Raw genomic sequence first — 20,051 nt, forward strand, 5'->3', positions numbered from 1 at the left:
TATGTAACATTTTATTGCATATATGTATTATAATGTATTCAACTACTCATCTATAGATGGGCATTTAGGTTGTTTCCAGCATTTTACAATAACAAAAAGTACTGTAATAAGTAACCACATATGTTTATATTTTCATAGTATTGAAGGTATTTCTTCAGAGTAGATTAAACTTACGATTTAAAAAATGTGTTCTAGCAATGTCCACTGAAAGGGTCTAGAAACGGTGATACTTCAGCCAGCAATGAGCACAACTAGCACCCACATCTTGGTTTCTAAACACCTTTGGGAGTCAGAGCGTCTTGGAGAAATGGCTATTTTAGTTCTAAGGGAAAATACAAAGGACTCCTGAAACATTTTCTTGTGCCAGAATACAGGGAACTGCTCAAAGACAAAAAGGGACAATGTTAAAAGGACACACGAGCTGACCCTCGGCCAAATTTAGGGCAATTTAGGCATTAAAAAGAATGGTGATGCATAACACAATTTTTAAAAAAAGTTTCCACTAATTTATAGTGGGACTCAACATAGAAAGGTTGGAGAGGGAATGCCAGCTACTTAATTTAAAAGACATGACATCGAGAGGCTGAGGTGGGCAGATCGCTTGAGCTCATGAGTTTGAGACCAGCCTGGGAAACGTGGAGAAACCCCGTCTCTACACAGAAAAACAGCCAGGCGTGCTGGCGACAGCCAGTAATCCCAGCTACTTGAGAGGCTGAGGCATGAGAGTCGCTTGAACCTGGGAGGCGGAGGTTATAGTGAGCTGAGGTCACGCCACTGCACTCCAGCCTGGGCGACAGAGGGAGACTGTCTGGAAAACAAACAAACAAACAAAATACAATTATTTTAAAGTCTCCATTTAAAAATCACTAATATGAAATTGATTCAGGCAAGGATCAATGAATGCTAAAATCAATGGATGAAAAGTTATTGGCCAACAGTACAAAAAGTCTTATACAGAGAGCTATTTATTTAAGCATTTTTTTTTTTTTTTTTGTGATTCACACAGTCTCGAAGTATTCACCTGCAGATTACTTACTAATTATAAAGGCAACAGTTTCTTAAAAAATTAATCTCTTTTTCAATTAGGCATAGGTGTTGCATTGTATAAATTTTTCCCTTTTGTGTGTGTAATCTATTGTACTCTTAAAAGTGGGATTCATATGAAAGGGATTTTCAGGCTGGAATATAAACTGAGAATGATAGTAAAGGAATATAAGAAGAAAAGCAGACCATATTTCTTTTTTGTTCTGTGAACTTGGTTTATAGGTACAGGGATGAGATAATGTCTTCCCGTGTTGTTTCATTAATGTCATTTCAACTCTGTTGAGCACAGACCTCTTTAAAACCATGGTGTAAACTCTACTACGGTGTTCACAGCTCTGCGGTCACTAGAACCAGTAACTGAAGTATAATGCATACGATTTGGCAGTGATGGGGGAGTTTATTTTCAGATATGTTGATGTTGAAATGTCCGGAGGAAAACAATGTGAGGATAACCTTAGGCAGTTATAAACACACCTCTGGTATGATGTCCTCTCTTCTAGAGGGTAGAAGACTAGAAGTATAGATTTGGGAATCATCCGCATGGAGGTCCTGTCTGAAGCCATCAAAGTAAATTACATTGAGAGAGTGTAGCGTGAGTTGCTTACGATTAGGAATTAGCAGAGATCGTGGATCTGGTAATTACGAGGCTGGCAGTGATCTCCTAAGAACCGATCAGTAGAGAGTGTGGGTAACAACCAAATGGCAGGAGGAAACTGTAAGGGACAGGATGATGGTATCTTGAGGCAGTATAAAGGGAGAGTGTTTCCAGGTTACTGAAAACAACTAAGTTTGTAGCAGAGAGAAAGAAAGCAGTGAAAAGGGAAAGATTGAAAATGTTTTTTATTTTTGTTCTTTTCCCTTCAAAATTGTCTGCAACCTTTATGGCTGCCAGGGCCCACCCAGACTATGTAGTATGATTTCAGCTCAAATAATTGCTATTGGACTATCAGTCTGGACCTTATCTTTGCAAATCTAGTGGGAAATTTTACCCAGTGAATATTGAGTTACAGATTACAATGAATCTACAGCTTTCATTTATCTTGATCTTCTTGATATAAATTTTGCTATTCTAATTTTAAGACAAACTACTCAGTATACATATACAAAAATGCATGATACCCTCTTTACTAACATGACCTTGCTTTTAAAATGGAAAAAAAAAAATGGGTGCCTGGTAGATAAATGCACATTATTTTAGCTACTTTGGCTATACGAATGTTGCCAGCTTGTTTGTGCTAATGTATAACCGTGCTTGAAACAGGTATTTGAACATCCAGAATCATGCAGTATATCGGTTTGTGTATTTCTGATAACGCTGTTAAATTCTTTGAGAGTGGGTGCGAGGGGGGTGCTGTTTATTTGTGTGCGTTTTCCGTTGAAAATGTTGCAGTACATGGTCTATCACTGTCTTCACGCTCTGGGGGTGGGCTGAGGTAGGGAGGGTGTGACGCTGGTATTTGTGTGAACTCGGGCTTGTGATGCTGAGCTTGGTTCATCTGCTTTCTCCTCCCTTTTCCTCCCCACTCCTTCCCACCAGCGCCACAGCAACATCCTCAGAGTCTGAGCGAACTGCGCCCAGCGCGGGCACGGAGCCTCCCACCGCCAGCAACCTGCGGCCCCGGAGAAGGCAGCGAGCGCAGTGACAGCGCCTCACCGCCACCAGGTCCTGGACCACCATGGCCAAGAACCGCAGGGACAGAAACAGTTGGGGTGAGTAGCAAATGAGAACTTCTGCAGCCAGCACGGGGTCTGGCCCTCCGCTTTCTGCTTCTGGAGACAGGGAGGGCCAAGGACTGCTCGGTGCCTGCGTCCACGGCTGGGAGACGGGCCGTAGCCGAGCTGCTCCCTGTTTGGGCGGAGGAACCATGACCGAGCGGTACCCGCGTCACCGAATCGCGCTGTCGGGGCGAGGGCTGCAGCTTCGCGCAGGCCGGGCCTCCAGCTCCTTCTTCCCCACCCCCCTGCCGCCTCCTCCTAGCATTTGGACAGCACCCACCAGGCGCCTCCGGGGACTTGTGGTTCCGCCTTAGCGATCAGTTGGGAGGAAGGCTATGGGGGTGGGCAGGGGGCTGTTGTTACTCGGCCCTAGAGGGGCGATGGGTCGGGGATCTAGAGCAGGCCAAGCCCCAACCCCCTCCCCGGGAGCCGCCAACTCGCTGGCCCTGCAGGGCGCGGGCTCCCGGCGGCGGGCGGCGCGCTGGAACAATGAGGTGGAGCGCGCGGGGTTCCCGACGGACCGTAGCAGACCCGAGCAACGGGGAGAAGGGCCACCCTCTTGAGAATTCCTGAGCACTGCAGTACTCCTCTTAATTTGGGGGGTAGGTGGGGAAATTGGGGAAGAAGGGGAGCAAAGTTGTGGTTTCCAGCCTTCTGCCCCACCCCGACGCGGTACCCCATTCAGACCAGCCCCAAGGGTGGCTTTGTTCTTTGATTTTACCTTTTGGAGACATTGGGCTCATGATTCAGCACCAGGCCGAGGGGAGGGGAAAGGAGAGGCGAGACCCAGTATGTTCACACCGCGAGTGGGTAGGCGGTGCTCACGCAGGCGGAGAAGAACGGGCGCAGCGATGCGGGAGAAATCGCGGCCCCGCCCGCTTTGCTGCTCCAGACCTAGTTCTGGACGGTTAGTGTGGGCAGGCTGGGCGTCTTTTTGTCGTAGGTTCCCGATTTCTTGCAGTCACAGTGCTAAACTCACCAGCATCTTAGAAACGAAAGCTCTCTAAGACATTTATTTTATTATCTGAACCAGAGAGTGTCTCAGGCTACTGTGGCTTGGTGGGTAAAGAAATATTTTGTTCATCAGCTTGTTATTTGGAAATTGTTATTTGGAAATAACAGTTGTTATTATTTGAAAAGTTCAGAGCTGCTTGATTCTCTTCCACATCTCAGTGAGAGCTCTTCTATAACTGTTTATTTGACCAAGAGGCACAAATGTAAATTTTAATTAGTTATTTCAGTTTACTTTAATGAAAAGACCGTGTATCTCCTTGCCTCTGATTGTTCTAATGGTCACAGGATCCGGTAGGCAAGGTTTACATTTGGGAGATTATCCAAGGCTTGTGGTAGGCATGGAGAGTTGGAGCCGAGAGGTCTGTCATGACTTGTCTGAGTTTAAGAGAAAGTGGTTCCATTTTCTGAGATCATGAAACTTCAGTTTTAACAGATCTGACTATTGCGATACGTTTTATTTGCTTCTTCTGAAATTTAAGTAAGCATTTGCAGTGTATCCCCATTTCCACCCATTCTCTTGGCCTCTAGAATAGGAATTTTTTGAACACACAGAGTTAGGGTGCATATATTCAAGTCACTTTTGGTCTCAATCTCTGTAAATTGTTGTCTCCACCCTATTAACAGAGGCATGTGAAAATGTATTCTGAGGATTAAAAATTTTCTCATTCATGAAGTTTTGGATCATTATTGCACAGAATTTCCTTTGGTTATAAACTTTTCTTTTCTTTTCTTTTTTTCTGAGACGGAGTCTCGCTCTGTCGCCCAGGCTGGAGTGCAGTGATGCCATCTCAGCTCACTGCAAGCTCCACCTCCTGGGTTCACACTGGTCTCCTGCCTCAGCCTCCGGAGTAGCTGGGACTACAGGTGCCCACCACCACGCCCGGCTAATGTTTTTGTATTTTTAGTAGAGACGGGGTTTCACCATGTTAGCCAGGATGGTCTCAATCTCCTGACCTCGTGATCCGCCCACCTCGGCCTCCCAAAGTGCTGGGATTACAGGCATGAGCCACCACGCCCGGCCTTATAAACTTCTTATGTAGTGGAAGTTTTTTCCTCTTGGGAACATGGTTCTCACATCGGGTTTTCATAAAAATCACGCAGAGACTTACTAGAAATGCAGACTCTCCCATCTTCTAGCCAGAGCTTTGGAATCAACAGATCTGAAAGAGGGTCTAGGAATCTGCCTTTTAATTAGCATTTTAGCTGATGGGGAAGCAGATGGTCTTTAGGTGTTATTTTGAGAAATACTACCTTGGATTATTTACATTTGATAGAAACATCCCAGATAGTTTACCCAGAAATCATCAGGAAAGTTTCAACTGAAGGGATGGATTAAGAAAAGAAATACTAGAATCACTATAGTGTTCACTGGAAATTATTATAGAAAAGAAATAGTGGAATTCTGGACTCTTACCTTGATGTTCTGTGGAAATGCTTTACTACTCAGATTTTTCTTTGCTGTAAGGAATATATGACATAAATGAGTTAGAAAATGTAGTGGATGGAGTAGGAGATAGAGGTTTTGGCAAAGATGTTAGCCCTGTCAGTCTTAATTCCATTTTATTACCAGTATCTAGTAGAATTACTAACACATAGTAGGCATTTAGTAACAGCAATAGTAGCCAACATCATTAAGCTAATGTCATATGAAATAGATGCTGTCATCCTCATTTTACATGTTAAAAGGTATAGCTAGTAGATGATTGACCCAGGATTCCTGCTCTGGCAGTTTGAATTCAGATTCCCTTATCTTCTATTCTATCTCTTTGTCGAATGGTTAATACCTTCTGTATTATATTATAGAACTACAGTTTCAATGCATATTCATCTGCATTATTGCATTTGATCTTTAACCTCTTAAGTAATTATGTGTCTTAGGGCATATCACTATTTTGCAGATAAAAAAACTAACTCAGAGGTGAGTTAAATGATTTGGTGAAAGTCACATATTTGGTAAGTAAAAGGACTGAAATTAGAACCTGGGTTTTTTTTCCTAATTTATTTTCTATAACATGATATTGTGGAATGTTTTTATGGAGAGAATGGGGTGGGGTGTGAAGATAATACAGAAAACAGATCCTCGTAGCAGAGAGAGGTCTCTCATGAGAAAAATCTTATGAGAGCTTAAAAAATAAGCCAGTCGGCCGGGTATGGTGGCTCACGCTTGTAATCCCAGCACTTTGGGAGGCCAAGGCGGGCGGATCACAAGGTCAGGAGATCAAGACCATCCTGGCTAACACGGTGAAACCCCGTCTTTACTTAAAAAAAAAAAAAAAAAAGACAGCGAACTGGCCTTATCTAGCTAAGTAAGTATTTTTCAGACAAGTTAGAAAGAAAAAAGCATCAAGGTAGACAATCCAGAATGGGAAAATACGGTGATTTCCAAGAAAAGGGCAAGAAAGATATTTGCAAAATCAGCCTGAGAGCTAAAATTTAGATAAGGAACCTAAGGACCATATAACAGGTGTTTTTATCTTAGTAGCTAGAGACCTGTAGGTCTTACAGGGACCATGAAAGCTAGACAGCAGAAAAGCATCTCTGCTGACTACTAGAATTGAGGGTGATGTTTGAAGACCATACTCAGAGATAAAATTGGGAAGCAAGTCTGAATAGAACTGAGCATCCTACCACCTGTACCTAAATCTACCCTTAAGATGTTTGAATAAATTTAAGCATATGAAAGTCAATTCTTCCAAAATAGGCATTAGTATTATTATAAATCATTTGAATGTATAAGGGATCTGAGATTCAGAGAGCATAAGTGACTTGCCAGAGGTACCATAGTTTCTAGGTTGTAAATCTAGTATTCACATTCAGGGTTATTTGCTTCTACAGTCCATGTGATGAGGGCAAGGACTAGTATGCCAAAAGGTACCACAACAAGCTTATCTAGGATTAAGCTGATATAAGAAATCAATGCTCTATAAATGTGATCACTTGGACTAGAGAAGTAGGCAAAGAATGTGCTAGTGTGGAAAATAAAGGGGACAGGTAAGTGTCAGAAACAGTAGCCCAGAAAGCAGTCTTTCACTGCTGGGTTAGAGCTTAAGTACTACCAGAAACAAAACAGAAATGCATACTTTGTTTGTTTTTGTCAAAGTTGCTTAAAAACTTGGGATACTACCTGGGAATTTGAGTTTTCTACAATGTGACAGAAACAGATAGTGTGAAATTGCTTTAGAAAAATAGTATTTGCACTAGGCGGGGCGCGGTGGCTCACGCCTGTAATCCTAGCACTTTGGGAGTCTGAGGTGGGCAGATCAGGAGGTCAGGAGATGGAGACCATCCTGGTGAAACCCTGTCTCTACTAAAAATACAAAAAATTAGCCGGGCGTGGTGGCACACACTTGTAATCCCAGCTACTTGGGAGGCTGAGGCAGGAGAATCACCTGAACCCTGGAGGTAGAGGTTGCAGTGAGCCAAGATCGCGTCACTGCACGGGCGACAGAGCGAGATTCTGTCTCAAAAAAAAAAAAAAAAAAAAAAAAAAAGAAGAAGAAGAAGAAAAATAGTGTTTGCACTAAAGTGCAGCTTTGACTGCCTTTAAAAATCACTATCTTGGCTTCATAGTAAATGTAGGAAATGCCCAGTTGTTGAAAAGGCGTTTGTGGAAAATTAATTTTTAGGTTTCTGGTTGTGAGGAAAGATTTAAAACAATCTTGAGTGTGCTATAGTTACCTCATGATATTCTTTCTTTTCCAATTGGCTACATTCTATTTTTCTTGAAATGAGACTGTCCCTTTTTACCTACCTCATCTTCTATATACCTAATTCTCTTAAAACAATATAAAATTTCTACTGGGTCTTGGCTGGACACAGTGGCTCATGCCTATAATCCCAGCACTTTGGGAGGCTGAGGTGGGCGGATCACCTGAGGTCAGGAGTTTGATACCAGCCTGGCTAACACAGTGAAACTCTGTCTTTACTAAAAATATTTAAAAATTGGCTGGGCGTGGTGGTGGGTGCCTGTAGTCCCAGCTACTCAAGAGGCTGAGGCAGGAGAATGGCGTGAACCCAGGAGACGGAGGTTGCAGTGAGCCGAGACTGCACTACTGCACTCCGGCCTGGGTCACAGAGCAAGACTCTGTCTCAAAATAAATAAATAAATAAATAAATAAATAAATAAATAAATAAATAAAAAAAATAAATAAAACAAAAAAAAACACCCCAAAATAGCTGGGCATGGTGGTGCACACCTGTAATCCCAGCTACTGGGGAGGCTGAGGCAGGAGGATCACTTGAACCCGAGAGGCGGAGGTTGCAGTGAACTGAGATTGCACCACTGTACTCCAGCCTGGGTGACAGAATGAGACTTCATCTCAAAAAAAATATAATTTTCTACTGGATCATACATGTACTGTGTGATGTGTACTGTATATAAGACATGTACTGTAGATTTTCCCTCCCTACATTTTTAAACTTAAGTTGCCTTCCCTGCATCTTTTAAATTTACTTTTCCTATAGATATGTATTTTTTATACTTAACATCTGCTTACCTTGTCTTGATGACTCATGGGTTACACCTTTGTTCCATTTCAGACTCTGCAGCCTTTATTATCTTTACAATCAGTGACTACACTGTAGGCAGAACCTATGATCACCAGGGAAATAATCCACCGTGTGGTACTTCCAGTAATAAAAAAAAGATTTTAGATTTGGAGAGTCTTCCTCTTTTACATAAAAATTTCTTATGAAACATATGTATACAAAAGAACATATAAAACATATGCGTTCAGTTTTTTAAAAAGAATGAGCACCTGTGACCCCCAGCCAAAGAAATGGAACATTATCAATATTTTGTCACACCTTGTATGCCTCTCCTTAAGGACAACCTGTTTTGTTTTGGTTTTGAGACAGAGTCTCGCTCTGTCGCCCAGGCTGGAGTGCAATGGTGCAATCTCAGCTCACTGCAATCTCTGCCTCCCAGGTTCAATCAATTCTCCTGCCTCAGCCTCCCAAATAGCTGGGATTACAGGCGCCCGCCACCATGCCCGGCTAATTTTTGTATTTTTAGTAGAGATGGGGTTTTCCCAGGTTGGTCAGGCTGGTCTCAAACTCCTGACCTCAGGTGATCCACCCACCTCAGCCCCAAAAAGTGCTGGGATTACAGGTGTGAGCCACTGCACCCGGCCAGCACAACCTGTTCTTATCCCTCTCCAAAAGTAAACACTTTCATTAATTTGAAGTTTCTAATTCACTTGATAATTTTTACAGTTTAGCTATAAATAAATATATATCCGTAAAAAATACACTATTTAGTTTTACATTTGAAGCGCCTAAAATAAAGAGAATCTGGAGTGTGCATTTTTCCACAAGATATTTTGTTTACTCCACATCCTTACCCATAGTTGGTATTGATAGATCTGAAATGATATCTCATTGTAGTTTCAGTCTGCATTTTACTGATTACCAGTGAGGCGTGAGCATATATTTATTGTCCATTCATATTCCCTCCTCAGTGTCTTTTTGCCCTTTGCCCATTTTAAAATTAGGTTATCTTTTTCTTCTTGCTTTGTAGGAGTTGTATACATATTTTTCATGTAAGTCCTTTGCTGATTGCCTTATAGATCTCTTTTACCATTTTGTGCATGACTTTGATTTCTACAGTGTATTTTAACAAATAGATATTATGTGTTTAAGTGTAGTCCATTTAAACAATATTTTCCTTTATGGCTTGTACTTTTTATATTTAAAAAAAAAATCTTCTCTTACCTCAAAGTTGTAAAATAGTCTTTTATATTATCTGGTTTAAAAACTTTATACTTCATTTTTTATCAGGTTTTAAAATTTGTGGTAAAGTACATATAACATAAATTTTACCATTATAACCATTTGTAAATGTACAGTTCCGTGATACTAGTACACAAATAAAATATTGTTGTGTAGCTATCACCACTGTTTATTTCCCGAACTCTTCATCTTGCAAAACTGAAACTCTGTGCCCATTAAACAGTAACTCCTCATCCCTCCTTCTCATGGCTACTAGCAGCCACCATTCTACTTCCTTTAACTATGATTTTGACTACTCTGTGTAACTCACGTTAGTGGAATGATACAGTTTTCATTTTGTGACTGGCTTATTTCACATAGCAAAATGTCCTCAAGTTTCATCCATATTATAGAATATATCACAACTTCCTTCTTTTTTAAGGCTGAATAGCATTCCATTGTAAGTATATACCACATTTTTTAATCCATTCATCTGTTGACAGACACTGGGTTGCTTTCACGTTTTAGCTATTGTGAATAATGCTTCCATGAACGTGGTGTACAAGTATCCCTTTGAGACCCTGCTGTCAATACTTTTGGGTATATACCCAGAAGTAGAATTGCTGGATCTTATTATGGTAATTCTATTTTTAATATTTTGAGGAACTGCCATACTGTTTTCCACAGAGGCTGTACTATTTTGTGTTCTTATCAACAGTGCACACATGTTTAAATTTTTTCACATCTTCGCCAACACTTGTTATGTTCTGTTTTTTAAAAAAATAGTTGTCATTCTAATGAATGTGATGTGATATCTCATTGTAGTTTTGATTTGCAATTAATATTATGATTTCTCTTGTGATTTTTTTCTTTGATCCTTTGTTGTTTAAGAGTGTGTTGTTTAATTGTCACAAATTTGTGAATTTTCCAATTTTCATTCTGTTGCTAATTTCCAACTTCATCTCATTGTGATTGAAGAAAATATCTAGTATTATATCTATCTTTTTAAAATGTATTGAGATTTAATATGTGGCCTCCCTTATAGTCTATCTGGAGAATGTTCCAGGTACACATGAGAAAAATGTGTATTCTATTGTTGTTGGCTACAGTGTCTGTATTTGTCTGTTAGGTCTAGTTGGCATATTGTGTGGTTCAAGTTCTCTATTTCTTTGCACGTCTTTATTTCCTTTTTGTTTGTTTGTTGAGAATAGGATATTGAAGTCTCCAACTATTAGTATAGAACCATTTCTTCTTTCAATTCTGTCAACTTTGCTTCACATATTTTGATACAGTGTTCCTAGGTACATAGATTTTTGTTATTGTTATATATTCAAATGCTGTATTAAAACTTTTATTAGTATATGATGTCCTAGCCAGGTATGGTGGTATGCGCCTGTAGTCCCAGCTATTCCAGAGGCTGAGGCAGGAGGATTGCTTGAGCCCAGGAGTTTGAGGCTGTAATGTGCTATGATTTTGCCTGTGACTAGCCACTATACTCCAGCCTGGACAACATAACAAGATACTGTCTCTAAAAAAAAACCAGTTCTTGTTTTTTGTTAACTTTTTTGATTTTTTAAAGGCTATCTTTTCTGATATTAGTATTACCACCTCTACTCTCTTTTGGTTTATATTTACATGGAATATCTTTTTCCACCCTACCACTTTCAATCTGCTTGTGTCTTTGGATCTAAAGCAAAGCTCTTATAGACAGCATATAGTTGGATCATGTTTTTAAATTCATTCTGCCAATCTCTATCTTTTGATTGGAGGGTTTATATCTGTTTACATTTAAAGTAATGACTAATAAGGTGTGACTTCTTTTGTTTGTTTTGCTGTTTGTTTTCTGTGTGTCTTATAGCTTTTTTGTCTCTCATTTCCTGCATTACTGCACATTACCCTCTGTTGTGTTCAGTTGATTTTTATAGTGTAATGTTTTAATTCCCTTATCATTTCCCTTCTAGCTTTTTTTATGGTTACCATGGAGATTATATTTAACATTCTAAAGTTGTAACACTCTAATTTGAATGTATATTAGTTTAATTTTAATAACATACAAAAATTATTCTCCTTTACATGTCCATCCTCACCCCTTTCAGTTTTTGGTATCATAAAATTATACATATTATGTGTCCAAAAAACATAAACTAGTAACTGTTTTTAAAAATGCACTAGTTTCTCAACTGGACATGGTGACTCATGGCTATAATCCCAGCAGTTTGTGAGGATGAGGTTTGTGAGGACTGCTTGAGCCCTGGAGTTCAAGACCAGGAGTTCGGGTCAACATGGCAAAACCCTGTCTCCACAAAAAAAAAAAAAAAAAAAAAAAAAAAGCAAAAATTATCCAGGCGTGGTGGTGCATGCCTGTAGCCCCAGCTGTTCAGGAGGCTGAAGCAGGAGAATCACTTGGGCCCAGGAAGTTGAGGCTGCATTGAGCCATGATCATGCCACTGCATTCTAGCTTGGGAAACAGAGAAAGACTGTCGGAAAAAAAAATACATTAGTTTCTTAAATTATATAGAAAAGAAAATGTAGAATTACAGACCAAAATTACAATTATTATTATAGTAGCTTTTAGATTTACAATTATTTTTTAAAAGTATTAGTCCCTTAAATCATATGGAATACCAAAGATGAAGCTACAAACTATTATTAAAATAATACTACCTTTAATAATTGCCCATATATTTACCTTTACTGAGATTTTTTATTTTGTCATATGGCTTTAAGTTACTGTGTAGTGTCCTTTCATTTCAACATGCAGAACTCACTACCTTTAGCATTTCTTGAAAGGCGGGTCTAGTGGTAACAAACTCCAGCTTTTGTTTATCTGGGGATATCTTAATTTCTTCCTCATTATTGAGGGACAGGGCTGCTGGATATAGGATTTTTAGGTCACAGGTTTTTTTTCTTTCAGTGCTTAGACTATGTCTGCCCACTGCTCTTTTGCTTCCAAAGTTTCTGATGCAAAATTTGCTGACAAATCTTGTTAATAATCCCTTGTATGTGATGTGTCACTTCTCTCTTGTTGTTTTCAAATTTTTCTTTTTCTTTGGCTTTTGACACTTTGATTATAATGGGTCTCAATGTGGGTCTCTGAGTTCATCCTACTTGGAATTTGTTGAACTTCTCAGATGTCTATCTTTCATCGAACTTCGGAAGTTTTCAGCTGTTATTCTACAAATAATCTCTCTGCCACTTTCTCTTTCTTTTCTTCTTCTGAAACTATTACAGTGTGTGTGTTGGTTCATTTGATGGTGTCCCACAGGTTCCTTAAGCTGTTTTCAGTTTTCTTCAATCTTTTTTCTTTCTATTCTTCAATGACTTGATAATTTGTACTTTCCTAATCTTGAAGTTTGCTGATTTTTTTTGTCTGCTCAAATCTGTCTTTGACTCCCTGTAGTGAATTTTTCATTTCAATTATTATATTTTTAAGCTTCTTTTTTTCTTCTTTTAAAGATAGGGTCTCACTCTGTTGCCCAGGCTGGAGTATAGTGGTATGATCAAAACTCACTGCAGCCTCAAAATCCTGGCCACAAATGATCCTCTCACTTCACCTTCCCAAAGTGCTTAAGTTACAGGCATGAATCATCTTGCTCAGTGTGGAATTTATTTTTGGTTTACTTTTAGGTTTCCTATCTTTTTACTGAAATTTCTATTTTGTTTGTATGTCATTTTTCTTGACTTTCTGCATGTCTTCTGCTGGTTCTTTGAGTATTTATAAGACAGTGGTTTTAAAGTAATTGTTGAGTAGGGCTGCCATGTTGTCTTTCTGTAGGACAGTTTCTGTTTTATTTTTTCCCCCTTAAATGGCTAGTACTTTCTTATTTCTTTGTATACTTTGTGATTTGTTGAAAACTGGACATTTGAAAGTAATAATGTGGTAACTCTGGAAGTCAGAATTTCTATTTTTCCCAGGGTTTGCTATTTTTTCTTTTTGTTTTAATTGTTGTAGGATGTCTCCATGTCAAGGATCAGCCTGACATGTAAACTTAAGATCTTCACGGTCTTTTCTGAGCCTGTACCTTTCCCTGGGCATATGCGGTAACTAATTTCCCCTGTGTATGCAGTTGCTTTTGAATGTCCTAGTCTTTAGTGTCTGGTTTCCAAAAGGGGGGAAAAAGAAAAATGAAGGGGTAGTTAAAGGAACCTGCCCTTTAAGTCGCCTTAAAGTCACTTGAGCTAGAGTGGGTGGGGCTTCCAACAATGAGAGGTGGGGTGTGCAACAAGGACAACTCACCTGTATCTGCACCTCCATGATCAGAAGCAGCAATTATCAATCAGAATACAGATCTTCAAATTTTGGAAGACAGGGTTCTTTTTCCCACCTTGGGTCCCACAACCTGCATTCAAGCTGCTCCAGGAACACATGTATGGCTGCATATGCCATGAGACTGGGAGATATGGGATGTGTAGCTCCTGCTGAGCTAAGAGCTAAAATTGACTGAAATTAACTGCAATTTATGTCCAAGCTTATCCCTGGAAGTTTCAAGTCTTCAATGGATTCCAGAGTTCTTCTCAGAACTCTTCCCAGTCTCACTTCATCAGATTAAGACTTCATCAGATTTCTCCTTTATTCATAATTATTAGTTTTTAAAAATCATCACTGGATATTGAATTTTAACAAATGCCTTTCCTGCATTCATTCAAATAATTATATGGTTTTTCTTTTCTAGTTTGTTAATATGTTTAATTAGATTAATAGATCTTTTATGTTGAAGTGATCTTGCATTTCTAGAATAAATCCAGGATAGTCATGCTGTATTTCCTTTTTTAATACATTACTGGATTTGCTAATCTTTAGATAACGATATTTGCAAGCACGTTTACAACTAAATTTCTTTTTTTGACTATTACAAAAGTTCATTTAACAAAAAGTCTAATATGAAAATGTATATGACCTAATTTTTACATCATAGTAAAATAGGCCCTTTGGAGAGGCAACATGGATTTCTCTTCTGAACGGTCATTATTTATACTCATTTCAAGGCTTCTAACATGATGGTACTATTTCCTTGTATTACCACCATTCCAATATTGTTCTGCTGTCCACTATTTGCCATCTCCATACATTTATCTATCACAAGATTCATAAAGGGATCAAATCCCCACAATATTCCTTGGACGTGTCTGCCACCATTTAATTTCAGTTATAACTTCTTGTTTATACATTTTTTCAACTCCAGAGGGTGAGCTTTGCTCATGGTGTCTTTTCCATGGGCTTACAGGTCACTGAATTTCCTTTCTTGCACTTTCTTTGTCTGACTTTGATATCAAGGTATCAAGGCTATACTAATTTTATAAAATGAGTATGGACATTTCCTTTTTAAAAAAATTCTCTGTAAGAATTCATGTAAGATTAGGATGATCTAATTTGAGAAAACTAGTCTATTAAACCTCCTGGACCTGACATATAAGATTTTGAACTATTCATTCAATTTCTGTTTTGGTTATAGAATAAAGTTTTCTATTTCTTCTTGAGTCAGTTTTAGTAATTTACATTTTTCTTGAAATCTATCCATTTCATCAAGCTGGCATAAGGTTGTTCTAAGTTTTCTGTTATTTTCTCTGCTTAATTTTGTTTACGTGTACCTTCCTTAGTATATCTTTTATCATGTGATTTCTCCTTTTTTCTTTTCTATTTATTTAATTTCTGTGCATCTATATTATTATACTTTCTTTTGGTTTATTCTATATTTTATTCTTTGTAACTTAAGAAGTTGGATTCTGAGCTTATACATTTTCAGCTTTTCTTCTTTTTCTGATCTATGCATTTAAGGCTATAAGTTTTTTCTACATAACAATTTTGCTGTATCCTATATATGTTGATATGTAGTAGATTTATTATTGTTCAGTTTTAAGTATTTTAATGTGTAATTTTAGTCCATTCTCATCCTGTAATAAGGACATACCCTAGACTAGGTAATTTATAAAGGAATTATAGAGCTTTAATTATAGAGGTTTAATTGACTCACAGTTCTGCATGACTGGGGAGGCCTCAGAAAACTTAAAATCATGGCATACGGGGAAGCAAACACATCCTTCTTCACGTAGCGGCAGGAGAGAGAAGCGCAGAGCTAATGGGGTAAAAGTGCCTTACAAAACCATTAGATCTCATGAGAACTCACTCACTATCATGAGAACAACATGGGGGAACCACCCCCATGATCTAATCACCTCCCACGAGGCCCCTCCCCCAACACATGGGAATTACAATTCGGATTACAATTCAAGGTGACATTTGGGTGGGGACACAGAGCCAGACCATATCGTTGTCCATAATATCTTTTTTTACTCATGAATGTGGTAAAAGTATGGTTTTTTCTAAATTAATGTTTTGTTATCAATTTCATACTTTATTTTATTATAGTCAGAATATATGTTGTATAGCACCACTTTCTATGGTGATGGAAATGTTTTTTGTCTGCACTGTACAGTATGGTAGTCACTAGTCATATGTGGCTATTGAGCACTTGAAATGTGGCTAGTGAGAACGAGGACCAAATACACTTAATTTTTGATTGATTTAAATAGTCACATATGGCTACTGGCAACAATATTGAGCAGTTCATGTTTATAGAACACCCATGCTTTAAACTTGGTTGAAATTTGATTTATGTACTAATGCAGTTTTAATTTTTATAAATATCCCATGTGCATTTGAAAAGCATTTCATGTTTTCTGATTTTTGATGCAGTATGCAATATATGTCCATTAGCTCAAACCTACTAAATGTATTGTTCATATCTTCTATACTCTGATTTTGAACTGCTTGATCTACCAAATACTGATATCTGATAAATACTTTAAAGTTCTCAGATAAGTTTTTAAAAAAAACATGAAGTGCATTTGTCAATTTCCCCTTCTGTTCTGTTATTTTGCTCGTAGACCTTTGAGCTATGTTAAGTGCACACAAATGTGGAATTGTTATATCTTCCTAATGAGTTTAACGTTTTATTTTTTATGCCACAAACCTCTTTATCTCTCATGATGCTTTTTGCCCCAAAGTCTATTTTATCTGATATTAATGTAGGTGCTTCATATTTCTTTTGCTGGGTTAGTTTCTGGTACTACTGAGCTGGGATAGCTGGGGAAGGAGACTGACTGATATCCATAAAATGAGTCACCTTGTGTACCTAATTACCTTGAGGGTCCTCAGCAGTGAATGCCCTTTGGAGGACATTCATCTGGGACTGAATATCCTTATACTCCGTGCCTGTTCCAAAGCTCTATCACATACTTTTTCCAAGTGCCTGACTATCTGGTGGAAGTGTTAGCTACTGTCCACAAATTGGTGTAGTTCTGTGCCTTTGCCATGTGCTGCAAGTCTCATGGCTGCTGTCAGTTCACATATCTATTCTTTATGTTAGAAGGCAATAATGGCTTTTCCTTCACCCTGTCTTCCAAATGTCATTAATGCTTTTCATTGGCAAAATCTAAACAAGAACTCTCCAAGAATGGATTGTAAGAATTGTAGTGCCATAGTTTCACAGTCTCTGCAGTATATTTCCAATCTTTGCAATGTAGAGAGCAGCTTAGAATGATGGAGATAGAATTGAGCATGACACAGACAAAATTCAGCACAAAGAGTAATCATCCATTTTCAATATAGCTGACTCAAAGATGATTAAAGGACTAGGTATTTCTTTAGAAAACAACTGTGTCTAAAACTGACTTTTTTTCAATGACTACAAAGGTATATGTATTTGTTTTTCTTAGTGGGAATTATGCCTTCCATCTGTTTTTCTTAAAACATGTGAACATATTTTCTTATGATGAGGTTTTTTTTCTATACCATGATTTTGAATGGCTCCATATCTTGTATAATATAACTGTGACATAATTTATTTACAGTATCCTACAGTTAGACATTTAGACTGTTTCCAATTTGTCACTATGTAAATAATGTTGTTATGAACCTCTATGTAAATAAATACACATGGAATTGTTTTATTAAAAGGTATGTGTATTTTTAAGTGTTTTTCATTGTTTTCAATACTGAGAGTGTGTGTGTGTGTGTGTGTGTGTATATATATATACACATTTTTTTTTTTACTAGTTATGATAGCCAAAAAGGCTATCTCTTTTTTCCCCTCTCTCTAGTCCTTGATTTAGGAAGGCTGTTTTAATTAGTTTGTCTTTAATTACTAGAAAGACTTAACTTTCCCCTCATGTCTATTATCCATTTCTATTTCTATTTTTATTAGTGACTGACTTTTCTACACACACACATACACACACACACACACACTCACAGTGCCCTCATCATCATGTCATTGTTCTTCTAGAGACATCCATTGAATGGTTTATGGAATTCTTTTGTGTCCGATATAAATAAATAGCTTGTTATATAAATGACTGACTTAACTTCTTCCAAGGCCTTCATATTGCAGGATCTGCATTAATCCTTTTAACTCTCTTCTTCAAAGGCTATCATTAACAGCAGAACTACCTGAGAGTCTGTACGGAAGTGTTTTGAGATCTATTACATATAATCCCATATCTCTATTGTTGCTCTAACATTCTTAAGATTCACATTTATGAGTTAGTATTTTGTTTTTGTTTCCTTATCTCTGTTTGTCTCTGTATAAACTCTTTTGCTGTTACTTTGGAAGTCATTCCCAGTTTTTCATTCACACAATGTTTTTTATGTCATTCTCTTTGAGTTCTACTGCTAGGAAGAGACATAAATAGTTTAAGAAAAAGTAATAGTTCTTTTTAATTTTAGTTGCCAAGAGATAGTTTCCTTGGTGGTATGTTTTTTTTCTGTATAATGACTGCAATATGCCCAGAGTTTGTCATCTTACTTAGTTTATGCTGCAAAGATAGAATTGTTTTTTTACAAAGTTTACAATTGAGAAAATTAGAAATATACTTCCACAGCATTTCTAGTATATAAATATGATTATTCTCCACATTTGACATTTTTGAAGATTCCCCTTCTACATGGCTAAATTCAGTAGTGAGCGCCAGCTTCCAGTAACTCAGAACAGCACATAGAATGAAAAAGTCCCCGAAGTCCCTATAGTGGTTGACTATAACACCAAGTATATAAAAAGGTGAAATGATATACAGACTATCCTCAACTTATGATGGTTTGACCTATGGGTTTTCAATTTTACAATGGTATGAAAGTGATACCTATTCAGTAGAAATCATACTTCAAGTACCCATATAACCATTCTTTTTTCACTTTCAATATAGTATTCAATAAATTAAGTAAGATATTCAACACTTTATTATAATATAGGCTTTGTGTTAGATGATCTCACTCAATTGTAGGCTAATGTAAGTGTTTTGAAGATGTTTAAGGTAGGGTAGATTAAGCTGTAATGTTCAGTAGGTCAGGTGTATCAAATGCATTTTCAAAATATATTTTCAACTTACGATGGTTTTATCAGGATGTAACCCTTTTGTAAGTTGAGGAGCATCTGCATAGTTGGTTCTTTCCTTCCTTGTGAGCTGTACATTTGTATTATTCATAGTAAAGTGCTAGTCTCCATCTGGTTTACTTCTGACCTGTTTCTTGCCCCCTCTCTTTTTAGGATTTGCATAGTATTCTGGGAATTGAAACTGAGTTTAATTTAGCAAAACATGTTTAAGAATAAAGAAATCTGGTGCTGAGGAAACTTGTTATGCATTCCAAAGGATTTTTGAATTAAAAAAAAATTTAGAGACAGGGTCTCATTCTGTTGCCCAGGTTGAAGTACAGTTGCATGATCATAAATCACTATAATCTGATATTTCTGGACCCAAATGATCCTTCTGCCTCAGCCTCCCGAGTAACTAGGACTACAGGCATGTGCCACCATGCTTGGCTAATATTTTAATTTTTTTGTAGAGATGGCACCTTGCTTTGTTGCCTAGGCTTGTCTCGAACTCCTGAGCTTAACCGATCCTCCTGCCTCACCTTCCCAAAGTGCTGGGATTACAGATATGAGCCACCATGCCCAGCCTATTTTAGATTAACAAGGATAATATTTATTGTGTAGATAATATATAGTTACAAATAATGAGTCAAGTGCATAACATTTGTTCTTAGTAATACCCTGCAGTCCAATATTTTTCAGTTATTTGTATTAAATATAGGTAAATAAATATTTATTGAGCACCTACCGTGTGTGAACTTCTGTTATAAGTTTTCATTTGTTTGTTTTTGTTTTTGAGATAGAGTCTTGCTCTGTCGCCCAGGCTGGAATGCAGTGGTGCAATCTCAGCTCACTGCAACCTCTGCCTCCCAGGTTCAAGCGATTCTCCTGCTTTAGCCTCCCGAGTAGCTGGAACTACAGGCACGTGCCACCATGCCTGGCTAATTTTGTGTATTTTTAGTAGAGAGAGTTTCACCGTGTTAGCCGGGATGGTCTTGATCTCCTGACCTCGTGAACCACCCTGACTTGGCCTCCCAAAGTGCTAGGATTACAGGCCTGAGCCACTGTGCCCAGGCTGTAAGTTTTTAAGAAATACAAAGATGAATAAAACAGTCTCTGCTCTCTAAATATTTTTAGTCTAGTTTTTTGGTTTTGTTATTTTACAGAAACTGAAGTTTTTCTAAATAGTTTTTTAACAGCTTT

The 20,051-nt window shown here is 38.0% G+C and overlaps 1 protein-coding gene and 1 pseudogene across 3 annotated transcripts in view; one reads left to right on the plus strand and one right to left on the minus strand.

Annotated features, from left to right (window-relative positions):
* Positions 1 to 20,051, plus strand: part of ATL1 (atlastin GTPase 1) — a 98,917-nt gene that overhangs the window by 23,481 nt on the left and 55,385 nt on the right. For 2 of the 3 annotated variants that reach the window (XM_037983948.2, XM_007986643.3), the window contains exon 2: positions 2,582 to 2,754. In XM_037983948.2, coding sequence (XP_037839876.1) covers positions 2,721 to 2,754 — 34 coding nt within the window. In that variant the 5' untranslated portion in view covers positions 2,582 to 2,720. Of the gene's footprint in view, positions 1 to 2,501; positions 2,755 to 20,051 lie in introns of those variants that run through there. The other variant, XM_007986644.3, reaches the window with a different exon arrangement.
* On the minus strand, positions 14,321 to 14,761 carry LOC140710035 (small nuclear ribonucleoprotein G pseudogene; annotated as a pseudogene).

Source organism: Chlorocebus sabaeus, chromosome 24, assembly GCF_047675955.1.
Source record: "Chlorocebus sabaeus isolate Y175 chromosome 24, mChlSab1.0.hap1, whole genome shotgun sequence".
Classification (NCBI taxonomy): domain Eukaryota; kingdom Metazoa; phylum Chordata; class Mammalia; order Primates; family Cercopithecidae; genus Chlorocebus; species Chlorocebus sabaeus.